The 16,751-nt window shown below is 38.6% G+C and overlaps 1 protein-coding gene across 2 annotated transcripts in view; it reads right to left on the bottom strand.

Moving 5' to 3' along the window:
* Positions 1 to 16,751, bottom strand: part of Plppr5 (phospholipid phosphatase related 5) — a 120,098-nt gene that overhangs the window by 24,238 nt on the left and 79,109 nt on the right. The window contains exons 4-5 of one of the 2 annotated variants that reach the window (XM_055628193.1): positions 10,634 to 10,810; positions 2,249 to 2,383 (exon numbers count right to left, since the gene is read on the bottom strand). In XM_055628193.1, coding sequence (XP_055484168.1) covers positions 2,249 to 2,383; positions 10,634 to 10,810 — 312 coding nt within the window. The remainder of the gene's footprint in view (positions 1 to 2,248; positions 2,384 to 10,633; positions 10,811 to 16,751) is intronic. The other variant, XM_055628195.1, reaches the window with a different exon arrangement.

Raw genomic sequence — 16,751 nt, 5'->3', positions numbered from 1 at the left:
TTCTCATCAGAAGTGGCTGCATTGTCAGGGTTCTAGGTTATCTCCATGAATAGTCCTTGGTTGGAGTATGAGTCTCTGGGAAGTTCCCCGTGTTCAAATTTTCTTATAGTTGAAAATATTTTACTGTATATGTGGATTTGAGGTCTGATCCACAGAAGGGAATCCGTGCCTGGTATTGTCAGCATGGTCAAAACTTGTGGCTAGGGAAGTCACTAGATCTAGGAGACTACCTACTGATACTGTTTTCTAAGTGGTTATGTTGTCAGAGTGGCTCCTAAAAATCTATGACTATATCAGTAGACTTGAGTTGCTCCCAACATCCATCACAGATGCTTCACATTGCAAGAGGGAAAGGTCAATTCAGAGACTCATTGCTATTCAAAACTGAAGAATGCACATCTCTAAGTGCTCAGCCATCGGTGGGACATCGTTATCAACTCTGTCCTATGTAAGTTGCATAGAACTTCATGGAAGATGGAGTGGAAAGAAGGTAAAAGCCAGAAGATGAAAAGAAGAGCAAGAAAATGCTGTAATGTAGACATGATATGTCTGTTGTATGCAAGACTCGAGGTAGCTGTGGTGACCTGCACATGATCAAACCAGCTAAAATTTGTAGCATGGGATAGGGAAGAACTCCTTAGGTTCCATCCGTAGCTGAAGAACCATTGTTAGTTGATTGCTGCTGGAGTAGAATCACTTTTTTTGATGGGGTGGTCAGTACTAAGTTAGGCATGCCTCGGTCAGTGATTCCACACCCATGCACATATGGGAAGCACAAATGGAGTTTTAAAAGGAGGACATGAAATTGAGAGGGGTGTAATGGGCACCCTAGAAAGTGTTGAAGCAGGAGAGTGAGGAGTGGATAGGAGGAAGACTCTACTCACAGGATTCATCCAATCACATGTGAACACATGGGATCCCTCACCAAGAATACCATTTTCCCTGAGTGGAACAAATCATGTTGGTACCTGGGTTATGCTGTGACACATGCTTAACAGTACCCTCCTGACCTCAAGAGCTTGGAATGTGCTAACAATGCACCCTTCCCTACACATCAACTTCTGTTCATTCGAAGAGAAAACATTTGCCTTCTCTATAGTCAAGTGTATCTTATGGTTATCCTGTAAGACGTTTCCTTCTGCATGAGATTAGAAACTGTCTGAGGGAAGGAAGGTAAATAGCTGGCGGACAGTTAGGAGAAAGCAGTACAAACGAGAACAAGGTAAAAAAGAAAAAGTGCAAAGATTTCATGATGAAACCCAAATTAGCTTTGTATGGTAATTATTCTTCACAGATTATGTTTATATATTTAGATGTGTGTGTGTGTGTGTGTGTGTGTGTGTGTGTGTATAATAACAATTTTTAAAAAAGGCCATGAATTTGAAAGAAAGCAAGGAAGGAATACATGGGAAGGGCTGAAGACAGGAAAAGAAAAGAGGGAAGTGATATAATTATATTTTAATTTAAATTTTAAAACATATCAAAATACATGGACACAAGGCTGGAGAAAAGCTGTGAGCTAGCCCTTAAGAAATCATTTAACTAATTACAATGGCAAAGAGCCATGGAAACAGATAGGACACATCCCCCTATCTGGTTCACAGACGTTCAAGAGCAGTTTTTGTAAAGTCCTTGCCCTCTTGCTGACTGTAAGACCCACTGAGGCCTGGACCTGCTGTTTACAACATGATCTGGGGACCAGCGCAGCCCACCCAGGCCTGCAGTACCCTTTTCATCGAGAAAGCACAGCTGGTGTTTGCATGCTGCCTGATCTTTGTGCACTGAGACTCAGGGCATGGCTGGTGCTCACTAACTGTGTGGTGACAGTCTACAAAGCGCTTTCCCATTGACAGAGGGCATGGGAGAAGTGGAGTAGCACACTTTAAGGCTCATTCATATATTTACAAACAAATGCATCTTTTTATGTTGTCTGTCTGTGAAGCCACTGAACAGTATTCCTTAGGCACTCTGGTAAAGTGCTGGATGATTTCCATGCACAGTTTCCAAGCTTCCAGCATGAATGGTATCCAGGAGTATTTTAGGAATATGCGTTGTGAAAAATGGTCTTTCCGGGGGTAAATTCTCGCTAAATGACACCGTATATCCTGAGATTAAGTAAGCAAAAATACATAAATAAGTAAATAAATAATAAATAAAATAACGGACACCCTCTAAACACACAAACAGAAATAATGATTGAATTTGGTCTAGAGTTTGAGCACATTTTAGAAATGAAGTTGTGAATCACCTGCACAGATGTTACCTTTTCCAAAGGGCTTTCTACCCGAGGAATGTTGATCATTGGCATCCGGGCAGCGCTGTCCCTATGTGTGTGCCCATTTTCTGGTTGTCTTCCTTTGAAGTTATTCACCACGCAAACAACCTATAATTTCAGGAAACAAATGTGGCTGAGTAAATGATGCATCCTACGACTATCACCCTCTGAGGAGTCTAATAAAATTCCTAAAGCAACCAAGGTTTAAAATTACCTAAAATTTACATGAATAAAGCTCTTCACCCAGATTTACCATGGATAAATTAGAAAAGATTGTTCTACTGCAGACAGGTTCAAGAAAACTCACCAATGGATGTGTAACAGAATGAGTCATGAAAATTCTGTCATTCCAAAATGTTCACTAGTGTATTATAGACAATGGTCATATCAATCCAAAATTAACACCATAGCCTTATAAAAATTCACAGCAAGCTAACCTCTTCCTAATGTGGCCAAGCCACAACTTAATTTTCATGTTCTTTATCTCCCACTGCTTCAATATTATTAAATTCACACTAATCCTTGACAGTTGACACTCTACAATTTAGTAATATCCCTTTAATTATACTAGATTATTGTCTATTGAGTCTCATATATATATATTATATATATATATATCACACATATATATTCACATATATATGTGTAAGATTTGAACAATAGCTTACCTACCAGAGTTACTACTGAAATAGAAGACCTTCCGCATAAAGGGAATTGACCCCTCATTTCAACCAATTATATCCCAGAGGTGAAAGAATGTGAACTGAACCATGCATGAAAATTAAGGTCCTAGTAGGTGAGGAATAGGGTATAGGAGACAGAACTTTTAAATTTATTCCAGAAGTTTCTGGTGCAGGAGGATCATATTTAAGAAATAATCATTTAAGCAACACAGAAAAATTGTTCCTACAGTGAGTCTGTATTAATCACCGGAAACCATGTTCTTTTCTTGTCCTGTTACATTCTAGAATAAACAGCACTTGCTTGTAGTTTCAACCTAATACTTATTTTTTAAGTAAGCAAATGCTTAATTAATAATCATATATTTAAATTATATATTTTAACAATTTACCACGGGAAGGACCTCCTTTTTTAAACTTACTACTGAGTATCTTATTCCTGTTTTTAAAGATTTATTTTATCTATGTGCATGAGCGTTCTGTGTACATCACATGCATGCCTGTGCCCAGGGATGTCAGAAGGGGAAGCCGGGTGCCGTGGGACTAGAATGGTCATGAGCCAATATGAGTGCTGGGAACAAAATACAGCTCAGCAGCAAGAGCAGCCATCTCCCAGCTCCATCATTACTGAATAATTCTAAATACCAACTAACTCTTGGTTACTCACCCATTCTTGAATAAAATTTCCAACTGTGGGAAATAATAACATATAAAGTGCTACTTTATATCACAAAATTATCTCCTTGCAATCTGTGATTTACTCAAAAAAGAAAAAAAGAAAAACTTCCTATACCCTAGCAAAACTATAGGTTAAACACATAGGCCAAACCCTGATGGTATAATACCACAGCTTTCCCTGTACCGTGATCTTTAAAGTAAGAGTGCTAAGTGCTAGTTATTCAGTACTCTTTTCTGTCTTATGAACTTGTTACTTTCATGATCCCACTAAGGACAAAAAGAAATTGATTGCTCAAGATATAGAGGCATACTATTTTGTCTGTAAAGGAACACTATTAAATAATTCAGTAAATATGTTTTGGTGTTGTAAGGTCATAGTCACTGGTAACAACTAAACTCTTCCTTTTTTGAACAAAAGCGGCTATTTCAACTGTTCATAAGAGAAGAGGCATACAAACACTCTGACAAGGTTCTCTTACTGAAATAGGCAGCAGGTCAAATTTGGTCTGCAGGCTGCAGTTTGATGTATGAGCACTGTTCTCACATTCAAAGGATAGATTTGATAACTTTAGGTAACAATCGCAATGAAACAAAATTTCACATCCATACCACAACATGCACACGTATTTAGAAATTCTCTTTTTTATCAGTATTATTAATTGTTAGAAAATTGGGCATTTGAAAAGAATTGCTGAAATATTTGAAGATCGGTTAAAGTGAAGTGACTGTGTACTTAGGTGTATAGAACTCTTAAAGTTCAGTTAGCACCAATGTGGGCTTCTGAAATTAGCATAAATATTTTACTATTTATTTATTCTTTGTTTAGAAGTTTTAGTTTTAAGGACTACATACATATATGTAGATACAAAATATACACATACAAATACATACATATGTATGGCATTTTAAGGCCATAGTCAATGGTAACTGCTCAACTCTTCTTTTTTGAAGGAAAAGTGACAATTTTATCCTAAGAGAAGAGGCATGCTAACATTCCAATAAACTTCCCTGAATGAAGTAGTCAGCAGATCAAATTCAGTCTTCCAGTCTTCAGGGTACAATATCTAGTGTGTGTGTGTGGGTGGTGGTGGGGTGCTTGAGTATAGAAAACTCTCTGAAAGGATTTTGGTTACCTCTTTGTTTAAATGGAAAATTCAGATTGACATAGAAGCAGCTAGAATTCGTCTATGAACTGCTTAAGCACCTAATCCATACAGAATGCTATTTATTAGGAGAATTATTCTTCTCAGCACTTTTTGTTTCGACCACAAGGAAACAGCTAGACCTTGTTTAGTTTCTTATTCAAATAAATAAAAGTTTTGCCTGCTAATTTCAAAAGTCTAGAATTGCCGTTCCACTAGCAAATAAGAAAAAGCAAAAAGCTGTGTGTGTGTGTGTGTTTGTGTGTGTGCGCGTGCATGGGAAGACATGTGTGTGGGGTGCACGTGAGTGTATGTGCGTGTGTGTGTGCGTGTGTGTGTGTGTGTGTGTGTGTGTGTTTGCATGTGCAAGCGTGTAGACACACATGCCTAGGCTTGAGGTTAACATCAAATATCTTCCAACAAACCTTACATAGTCAGGCGGGATCTCTTACTTCGACTCAGAGGTCCCCAAATCCTCTTGCTAGTCTCGCTAGCCAGCTTGTCTCAAGTGTTCTTTTTTCAGCCTCCCGTGAACTGGAGTTACAGACAGACCATATTCCTCACCCAGTACTTTTACAGGTTCTGAGGATCCGAACTCCTCACATATGTGCAACAAGCATGTTATCTCCAGGCTCTCTCACAGAATTCTCCCCTGAGCCCTCAGCTAGGAAAACTCACTGTGTTTCAGTATGTTTGTGTGCCCTGTGCTCACATAGAACTCTAAGCTTGCCTGTCAGAGAACCAGTCTTAGCAATTTCATACTGAATTAAAAAATACTTTGATTTACGTCTCTTCTAAGACTCTACATTGTGCAAATCAGGAACCCCATCTGAAGTTGTCTCCTGTAACGCAGTGAGTGAAATCATTTACAAATGAGCACACTAATGAATGATCATACTCTCAGGCTACAAGTTTTATGATATATGTCTATAATTTAAAGTTAATTTCCTTTCAAACACTGTAGTTTTAGATCAATGGTTTCCAAGCATGTAAGTCTATATTCTCCTATAAAGATCACACACATTTACCACCATGGCATGCATTCTTTTTCTTTATGTAGAATTAATAATACATTCATTTATACATTTACTTTTTTTCTTCTTATAATTATTGCATTATGATCCTTGGAGAGTCAAACAGTATTGGCTCTTAACTTTGGAATCTTTTATATACTAACTTTATGAGCAAAGATCACCGTCAAGCTATTCAATGTAACTAAGTCTCAGTTTTCAATCTGCAAAGTGAGAACAATGTATCTCAATAAAACGCTACAATGATTTTTTACTCCTATGTAAGATAACATGACAAGCTTTTATTGGGATAACTGAAGCTAAGAACTTCTGCTTATCAATACTATGTATCATATTTGGAAGACATTTTAAGCCATCTATTTTTATAACAATAATAATCAATCAGAAACTAGTGCTCAAGAACTATTTGTTTTGCATCTTGCTAACCATGATGATTCTACACTTTGTCCTTGAGCAAAATGTGTAGGGACAAGTGGCAGATTTAGAAAACAATATAATTTCTTGTAGGATGCTAACAGTACAGACTAATATGCTGTAGAACTTAAGGGGAGAACAGAGCACTAGATGATCAGGGTTACTGCTTAGCTAACATGGGGCTTGTCTGAGCCAAGTCTCAGCTATGTAGAGGGTTTGAACTTAGGTGTAAGGGGTGGGCATTATATCCAACACAACAAATCTATGCTTACTACACATGGAATTTCACTGAGTCTTTCAAAGAATTCAGGGTAGCAAATTAAACAGTTATTCATTTATTCTGCATGTATACCAGACCCTGTTACAGATACTTGCAAAAATAAGCAGTGAACAAAATGAGCAGAAAGTTTTCTCCACAAAGACTTATTTGCAAGGGTGGACAGTGAAACAAAAATATCAGATGTGATACCTAGGAGTTGTGATGTGTGACAGAGAAACACAAAGAAGGGACTGAGTAGAGATATTCTGAGTATGGCTGGTGGAAGGTCTTGCTGTCTGAGGAATAGTGAGATATGAGTGACAAGTGTGGGGCCAGATATTTCCTTTTCTCATAACTGGAACGCACAAAAGAAAGGGAATTCCCACAGAACAGATGTGTAGGAAGCACAGGGCTTGTTTGTGGTAAGGGAAGGAAACTGACGGTAATTGGAAGAGCTAGATTTATGTACATAGTGAAAAGGGTAGGTTACTTTTCCCTAGGAAGTAAAAAAAAAAAAAAAAAAAAGATTATTGTGTCTGGGGTTGGTGTATCAGGAAAGGCTTTATTTTGTCTTGTTACTGGCAACAAATTGTTACAGTATAGCCAAAACCAGCAAGGTTGTATGAAGCATGTCTGAAGCTAAGGGTCAGTAAGGAAGTGTAGCCACATGAGACAGGAAGAAAGCAGTTCTGGTCAGAAGAACTGATACAAGACATAGAGGAAATAATTTAGGTAGTAAAATGAACTTGAAGTAGATGAGTCACTGGTTGTGTGGGATGAAGCAGGAGAATGAGTCAGAGGCAAATGCTAGGTATAGATAATGGCGATGGGATAAGGTGTCCTTCAACTAAGGCAGCGGTTTGGTGTAGACTGGTGTTAATTTTATTTTGCAATCATTTTAGAATCCTGAAAACACTGCAGTATAATTGCAGGACATTTGCAAGCCAGAGTTAGAGTCTCTGCACAAAATAAATGCTCTACTGGGCCACCCAAATGAGGAATCTGGGAGTCATCACAAGTTGTTTCCCATACTTCATCCACATCATCTTGTGCTCCCGCAGGCTCTATTTCCTCCCATTCCCTGCCAAAGACTCTCTCTTCTCTCCATGTCTCTATGGTCCAATTTACACTGTCTTATTTCCCTTGTTCTTCATAACACATCTTGTCTATCTTCAACTGCAGTTTACTTCTAGGGTGTATTTTTTTAAAGCACAAATCTCATAGGGTTGAAGGTGATGAGTGGAAACTTACGGAGTTGCATTTCAGTCTTCCTGTGGCCACTCACTAAGCATGTACTATTTTGGTTAAACCCTCTGCAAATTCAAGAATGAGCCCTCAGGGAGGTTGTGATCACCCTCATTTAAAGAGCTATCCAGGAGCACACAAGAGCTCCGTAAAGAACTCAAGGAAGAAGAAGAAGAAGCTGGGACTCAAACAAGCTTGTTCAATTTCTACCCTTGTCATTTGAAGGCAGTGGTTGCTAATTCACCTGCATTTTAAACATGTGTTCACATTATTCTCCTCACCCACAAACCTTTCCACTCCTGCTGTCATTCATGATGGGGGACTGGTACCATTCCAGGATGCTGTACGTTCCCCTACATAAGCTATGTAGGAGCTATGTCATGGGCCTGCAGAGTAGGAAGGACTCCGTGCTTGCTGGCCTTATGCAGCCTTTTGATTTACTCTCTGTCCCAGGCTTTGTTCCCCTTCCTTACACAGAGTCCAGACCAATCCATTTTTTAAACTTACCAAGCTGATACATCACTTCTTCCTGACTGGTGTGCCATCCCAATAAAGTTAGTATCTTCAGTATTTATTGGTAAATTGTATTTACTCCCCTATAAATCTCCATGTCTGTTCTCCTTTTGAATTGTAACAGATTTAACTATATGAGCTCTCTTTTATTCCAGAGAGTTATTCACATTACTGAGCACAGTATTTGTATTGGAGAAGAGACTTGGCAGCATTATATTTTATAATTCAAGACAGGGAAAGGGAGTTTAAGGAAACAGGCTACTCCCTCCCCCCAAACACTAACTTCCACTGGAGAGAGGCCATACTAACATGCTCTTCCTTGACTCACCAATTGCTACCTAGTGGCACTCATACTCATAAATTATCATTAATGAACACATAATTCATATTTAGTTATATGGTTAAAGCACTGTTTTGGTGGGACCTTTTCATGGAGTCCTTTTCCTCACATGTCAGAGTATTTAAAGGGAAATCTTAGAATGTGCGTAATATACATTCTGTGATTGAATATGCGCAATAGAGGGGCTTGAGCTCAGAGGATGTCCACAGTATAGCTCTTCGTTTATCCAGTTCTCAGGGACGGGACGTGTCTGAGAAGTTACTGGGGTTCTGGTTTTAAAAGATCTTGTTAAGGCTCTGTGATGCTCCCTGGTAGTATAAGAAACTTGCAATGTCCAGGGGAAGAGCATCAGAAGCTAGTGAGGTGCCTACATCTGGAGAGCTGAATGTGGTGACATCATAATTTCCATCCAAGTTTTGTTTTGCTTTGTTTCTTTTAAATGTTAACCAGTTTCAACTATGGTGAGGGAAAGCAAGGAAAGTTTTTTGATCCATTCCTGGTCCTGAGTTTCCTAGGGAAGCAAGAGAATTCAAAGAGGCAGAGGTGTTAAATGATAATTTTAGCCCAAGTCTGTTGCTATAGTTGGATGATGAAGTTTAGCCAAAAGTGCCTGCAAGACTCAACAGTAAACAATCTGTATCCTATCTAGGAGTACACCTGTAACCAAGCAACTGAATCTCAGCCATTCACAGCAAGCTCAGTCTTTACCCAATCAGAAGCCATGAGCTGCCAGAACACTACCATAAAAGGCAAAAGCTGAGTGTAGTGGATTAGGTTACTTTGTATCTCTCTGCCTTTTCTCTGACTGTAAATGCAGACTCAATCTGTGATAGGGAGGGACATTTTTAACTGACTGCTCAACCCATCATAGATTTTTTTAAAAGCTTTCGATCCAGAGTCTCCCAGTGACCTTGAGGATCGTAGTGAATGACATTACAAGAAAGAAAAGATAAATGGAGCTCAGGATGTAGAGTAAACATGAGGTAATGTCCATCAGTTTGCTACAGGAAATTCTAAAAGAAACATTTTATTTCAAATTCCAGGCACATAATTGTACTCAAACATATAAATGAAAGAGTCACACACTTTTTTTTTCCTACTGCTTATTAACTAGAAAAAGGAGCATAAAGAAGGAAGGGACAAATAGAGGGAGAACAACTCAAATTGACGCAAAGTGGAAGTAAAGCATTTCTTAAATCATGTGTCCCTGTAAAAGCCTTTTGATCTATAAACTATAAGCTTGGTCATGTTGGTAATTTGGCTTAAAGCCCCACAAATAGAGGACTGATAAACTTGAAACTCAGACTGAAATTTTCTAACAAAAAAAAATTCATAGATACATTTCAAGAAGGGTTGTTTGTTTGTTTGTTTTTAGCAGGCATATAGTTAGCACTCCCCATTAAAAGTCTCTGCATGATCTTCACAGTGGGGAAGACATGACTAGGGACAATAGAATTCTGTCATGTCTCATACTATGTAGTTCCTAAGGTAAAGTGATGCATTTTATAATCCTGTGCTGTGGGAGCCTTTGTAGTACAGGTCTCATGGAGTGCATAGATTATAAAGGCACTTGATCCACAAGGATGTTTTAATTCACTAGAGGCAAAATATCCTGAGGAATTTTGTAAATATACAAACAACCCAATATACAATACTAACTGAGTAAGGACACGTGAGATGGCTTAGTGTAAAGGTACTTAATCTCTCGAGTACAACCTTCAGTGCTCACATGGTAGGAGAACCAACTCTTACAAGTTGTCTTTTTGGACTTTCATGTGCACACCATAGAACACACACATAGAGAGAGACATATGCACACATAAATAAATGTGAAAAACTCTTTGAGGAAGACTGTTTGCAGCTCATCTCCATTTTACATAAAAAGTGTTTTAAGTGTAGAGTTCATTTATTATTCTTCCCCAAGCCTGATCTTAGGAAGAATAACTAACATATTATTTCACAAAGTATCACAAATAGTAATTCATCCTTGCATTTTCTTAGAGAAGGTTTATTGAAAGTTTATTAAAAACAAACATATTTTTTAAATTGTACTTACCAGAAATACTGCTATAGATATTCCAACTAGAAAGCCTGCTATCACATCTGACCAATGATTTCGATATTCTGCTACTCTGTTGAGTCCAGTAAGAAAGGCCAAACACATTAATCCCAAGCATAGAACAGGCTTAGCAAGTCTGGTTCCTTTGGCTTTGATAGTGTTGGTAATGTACATCTGAAATAGCAAATAAATCAAGACTTTAACACAAAAGCACTTCTTAGGGTACACATGAAATACATTATGTATAAATGACAGGAATATTTACTGGCTATATGTGTCCGTACGGCTTTCATAATCAACTAGTGTTTATTATTCTTGTAGTTTAAAAACTTTGCTTGTTTGCTGCTGAGCTGTGTAGCCCAGGCTGGCTGGCAACTCCCTACAAAGCCAGAGCTGAACTTGAGTTCTGTGATTATTATAGGTGTGCCCCACTATACTTGGAATGAAATGTTTTATGACAGTCTCTTAAATATGGAAATTTAGAGTACCAATTATTTAATATTACTTCTCTGTCATGGCAACTTGTTTTTTATTTGTGCACCTAAATGCAGATAGTGATCAAATGTATCAGAACCTCTCAACTGGAGTTATAGGCAGTTGTGAGCTATGGATACAGGTGCTGGGAATAAATGCAAGTCCTCTCTTCTTAACTTCTGAGCCATCTCTTTAGTCTTACAAAACCAATTCTTATGAAACGTCATCAGTCATCTAGGAACATGGGCACAATTACCCCAAGTGACCTCTTACCCACTACCTCACAAACAATTTTAATGCAATTTGTTTCACTTGGATTTAGAGGTTATTTCACTCTCAGCATTATTGTTAGAAGGGGTAAATTGATGATGTATTACTGTTTCCATCTGTGCGTGCTGTATGGATAAGATGTATAACTGATCAAATCAGAATTGTAAAAATAGTTAGAAAAAAAAAAATACATGGAGATTTCTACCTAACTGATGTGGCTGTAAAGAAGGTAATCTACACAGTGCAGACCCGGGGCTGACTGGCTCTTTCTTTAAAATTTAAAAAAATTTTTTACAATTGATTCATTTTATATCTCAATTGTAGCCCCCTCCCACATCTCTCCCCGTCCCACCCTTCCTCTCTCTTTCTCTCTTTCCCTTTCCCCTAGTCTACTGAAAACTGTAGCTCTCCTCCCCTGCCATCTGACCCTAGATTGTCAAGTCTCATCCATCAGGACTGCCTGGATCCTCTTCCTCTGTGGCCTGGCAAGACCACTTCATCAGGAGGAAATGATCAAAGAACAGACAACCGAGTTCCTGGTTGGAAACAGCCCATGTTCCTTTACTCAAGGACCAACATGGAAACTGAGCTGCCTATGGGCTACATCTGAGCAGGGTGTCTAGGTCATCTCCATGCATGGGTCTAGATCAGTTTCTGCAGGTTCCCCTGGGCTTAGATTTTTTGGCTTTGTTGGTCTCATTGTGGAGCTCCTGTCCCCTCCAGGTCCTTCCATCCTTCCCCCCTTCTTCCATAAGACTCCCTGTACTCTGCTCCAAGTTTGGCTGTGAGTCTCTGCATCTGCTTCTATCCCCTATTGGGTAAAGCTTTTCAGAGGACTTCTTTGGTAAACTCCAGTCCTGTTCCCTCTCTTCCACCATTTCTGATGTCTATCCCAAGGCTGGCTTTTTATGTCGTTACCTGAAAACATAAGATTAAATGGCAATGAAGGACACAGTGTCCTTCTGGTTGTGTGTAAGGAAATAGATCCAAGTCCTGAGTCAGCATGCTAAGAAATAATTTGGTTCTTCTTTCAATTTCATTATTCTATAGCTTCACTGCTCAGATTTTTTTTTTTTTTTCTGTTGAAGTAGGAACTCTGTTTATTGAATAAAGTGGTCCTTTTTATAGGTTTGGGTCAGGAGGCAGTGTTAAGGAAGTGAGGTAAGATGACATAGAGGGCAAGATTAGGTAGTGCAAGGAGAGGTAGGCCAGCGACAAAACTCCATGTAACAGCTACCAGGCAGGGTTAATTTTAAGGTGGATATGCTGAATCACTTTTGCCTGGAAGTGGCACCTCTTGAATCAGAAGCTAAAGACAGGTCTCCAAACTCGAGCCAGGCTCAGGTAGATGCAGCAGGCCTTATCAGGCCCAACAGACGACTATTCACATATTATATTAGCAAACCTGTTGACTTCAAGTAGATAGAGTCAGTCAGTGTTCAAGTCAACAATATAGAAATTGTATAAGGAGCTGGTTAAAAGTACAACTAGATTGTATGATGTTAAAATCAGTAAATATCTGGTACTGATAATGCACTTAGAAAAATACTTTTAGATGGATATAATCTATATATTTTATTCTATAATCCAGAGTAGACAAAAAGAACAGTTTCTAAGCTATTAGTTCATAATGAATATTTTAAAATGTTATGAAATCTAGTAATTATCTTTTCTTTCTTTCTTTTCTTTTTTCTTTTCTTTTTCACAGGGTAATGTTTGCAGCCTACTAGCTTCCAGAAGAAGCTGTATGCATAGATAAACAGTTCAAACAATTCTCTTCTTTTCCATGGCCAAGTTCCAGCCCTTTGTAATTTGTCTCAGGGCTCAGTGTCCTGGATGAAATATTTTATAAAATCAAAGAGGGATTGTTTGAGCTGGGCAATGACATTTGGAGCAAGGTCTGTGGATTTTAAGCCTTTGTTCATGGTCCTTAACCATTTCAGTTATCGGGAACACAGATATACAGGGAGAGATGAGAAAGAATAAAGGATGTTTTTGCCCTTGTGTGTCAGGGTGTCAAGGAACTCTGCCCACAGGGATAACAAGCCAGGGAGGTTTTGCAGTGGTGATGCCAGAAGGGCACTTCTTCTTAATGGTGTATAGAGTCTGCACTACTCAAGGGATTTTCTTTAGCACACACAGGAGGCTGGTTGATAATTATCCATTTGTTCATTTCTTCACATCTGCAAAATTCAAAAGACAACCTACCCTTATTAAAATAAATGTGAATCAACTGAATAATATGAATCATGCTAATATTTATTAGATCTGTCATTTAGTAAGTGGTTCCTGTCCAAGGCAATGGTTTCAAGAGTTTATCTAACTAAATCTTTAAAGTAAAGAAAAAAAAAAAGCACTTCAAGATGAAGCTTATTGTAGACTAGACAACCTTATTTTTGAGGAGTCACCACTGACAATGAAGACATTGAAAGGGCCTATGAACAAAGGACTTAGGAACCTATTAATCACAGTGCTTCCATGTATTTTCCCTGCATTCCTTTTTCTTCACTGAAGTTTTTTTTGGGAGGGGGAGATTGAAACAGAGTATCAGAAAATGAAAAAGAGAGGGAACTAAACACAAGAAAACGATGCCACCACAGCATTCTAAGAGTGAGGAGATAAACTGTTTCATCATTAGGGGAAAATAAGAAGGTCAAAATCCTTAAAGAATCTCTACAGCTTTTGTAAATGTTTGCCATCATTCTCCAAGAGTCATCTCAGCTACAACTTAACTTTTTACTTGGTCAGTTCTGGTGGTCCAGACAAATTATTCGCATGGGTTATAGTTGCTGCAAGTTCAGTGATGACCTACTTCCTGAATTACCCTACTGACTCAAGAAGGCTCACAGAGAGCCCCCAAACAGCCTTGCCAGTATGCAAACTAATGAAAAAGTGCCTAAATTATAAAACATTCAAGTTCAGCTTTTTTTTTCCTATTACATTCAAGGATAATGTCTAAACCCAGAATAGAGTGTGAGTGGTCACAGGTTTTGTGAATTACAAAGGTTACAAGAATTTACAAACCTTAGATATAACATTAAAATCGATCATAGCAATGCTTTATAAAGTACACATGTTGCTGAAGCATAAACATAACGAACGCAACAAAAAGGCAAGTTAGAGAGCTTTTCGTTTGAATTTGGCAACTCTCTAGTACTTGATGAAAACAAGTGCCCTTTAAACAGTCTATTTGTGTTATCTTTGCAGAAAGTTGACCATAGCTAATCTGCAGAAGGGAAAATCAGGGCCTAATGACCTAGCAAGGGAGCTGGATATACAATGGAATTGACAATTTATGCTTTCTTGGTTTCTAATTCACTTACAAAAACCATCTAGGAAAACCAGATGTGGAAATGTAGCCAAAATAAACACAAACAGAAGGAGAGTGTGGTTTGAGCACGATGGTGTTTCCTCCACCCTCGAGGAACTGCGAATCGTACAGCCAACTCATTTAACTGTGTTCTCAGTTACCCGTTCCACACAAGTCCAAGAGCAAGAAGACGAGGAAGGCCGAAGCTCATCATCCGATTCCTGTTAAGATGGCAGCATACATTCTTCCATGTTTCTCTGTCCTTATTTAGATATACACAGTAATTAAGACATACACGCTGGAGCTTTGCCATCTGTTTTGCTTTAATAAAGAGTACCAAAAATGCCCTATATTCTGTAATGTGGGTTATCTCACTTGTTATAATAAACACCCATTTTTTTTTTAGTCAAATTACAAATTACACTTATAAAAGAGTCTTGTTATAGCCAATATATTTTTTAATTGTACACATGTTTGTTAAGCACCAGAGGCTGTGTTATGTTTCTCAAGGAGGAAACATCTAAGGCTTGATCCTGAAGGATGAGCACCTGGGGAAACTGAAAGTTGTGTGGGGAGCTGGCCTAGATACAGGAGACCACCCAAGCAATCTAAGCATGTGCTCTCAAAGAACCTTGCTTATCTTCTTAAAACTCTTGCCACTATGTCTGGTTGTTATTTGTCTTCCTTCTTTTCCTCACTCCAGGGGAGGCATAGAAATCAAGACCAGTCCTTCACTGTAAGCTCTGTGCTTGGCGCTTGGTCCATCTGCTAGAGAGCTCTCAATAAAACTAGACAATAAAGAGAAGATTGAGTGAAGGGCAAGTGCCAAGCTATGAGGGAGAGAGCACAGGGCATTTTGTAACATTTGTGTCTCTGTGGAATAATGTATATAATATTATGCTTCTCTCTATTAGAATGTTCCATTAGAATGAAACCTTTATCTATTCACTGCTATATCTGAAGTGCACAGAAGGCTTTTTACGCTGCAGGCATTCATAACTTAGTGCACACTGGAAGCATGAAAGGCACGGCTGGGGAAAGGCAAACTTTGGAATTCTCATTACCTAAAATCACATCACTACTTGAAATTATCTTGAATACATATTTGTTTAATAACATGCCTTCTTCCTTTTATTATGTCTTGTATTTCCAGGAGCAATGTCTGCTGTGGAGCAGTCACTTGTGACAAGAAGAATATTAGCCTCCAAAGAGAACTTACAAATCTTTAGTTTCTTGCTATTTCTAGTGACTATGGTACACAATCACATGAGTCTTTGAAAACAATGTTTCCTGTTTGTAGCCAGAGAGGAAGACTTGGGGGAAGCCATCCATGGAAGAAACACAGATATACTCTGATAAAGCTAGAAAAGCCAGTGAAGGACTCATTTTCCACTAGAATTCCTTCAGGGCTGGTCACCAGATGACAAGTTTACTTTACCCCAAGGAGACCCATATTTGACTTCTGACCTACAAAATTCTAAGATAAAACACTTGATTATTCTAACTGCTGTGTTTGTGGCATTTCCCAGGGTGAGTAAGAAAACAGCTACACCCAGGCAGTATTGGTTTAATATATGGATTAATTAATCCTGAGATTTATAAAAATATAATATGGGATGAAATACGTGTGACATAGTGATTTCGACATGTACCATGAAACCAGAATGAAAAGAGGGTGGACTTCTGACTCTGACACTTCCGTAAGACAAATTGTGGTAGCTTGAACAAGAATGGCCTGCATAGGTGCATATATTTGGTATCCAGTCGGCGGGACAGTTGGGGAAGCATTAGGAGGCAAAGTCTTGTTGGAGGAGGTGTTTCATTCAGGTGGGCATGTCATTCCCAGTGAGCATGTAGCCATGGACCAGCAGCTTCATGGTAGAGTAGGTAATCTAAAGAGATACGATTGTATCCTTTGGCTTTCGGACTGTTGAAAGACTAAACTCCAAAGAATTTTTTTTTAAACCACCAGGAATTGTACATCATACAAAGCAAAAAGCTAGAGCCACAGTTCAAGCCAGAGGAGGAACTTGCCTCCCAGGAAGAGATTTTACACAGTTC

This window comes from Psammomys obesus, unplaced genomic scaffold (assembly GCF_907164565.1).
Source record: "Psammomys obesus unplaced genomic scaffold, mPsaObe1.curated_primary_1811, whole genome shotgun sequence".
Taxonomy (NCBI): Eukaryota; Metazoa; Chordata; class Mammalia; order Rodentia; family Muridae; genus Psammomys; species Psammomys obesus.
The sequence above is the reverse complement of the archived record's forward strand: the minus strand, read 5'-3'. Positions and strand labels throughout refer to the sequence as shown.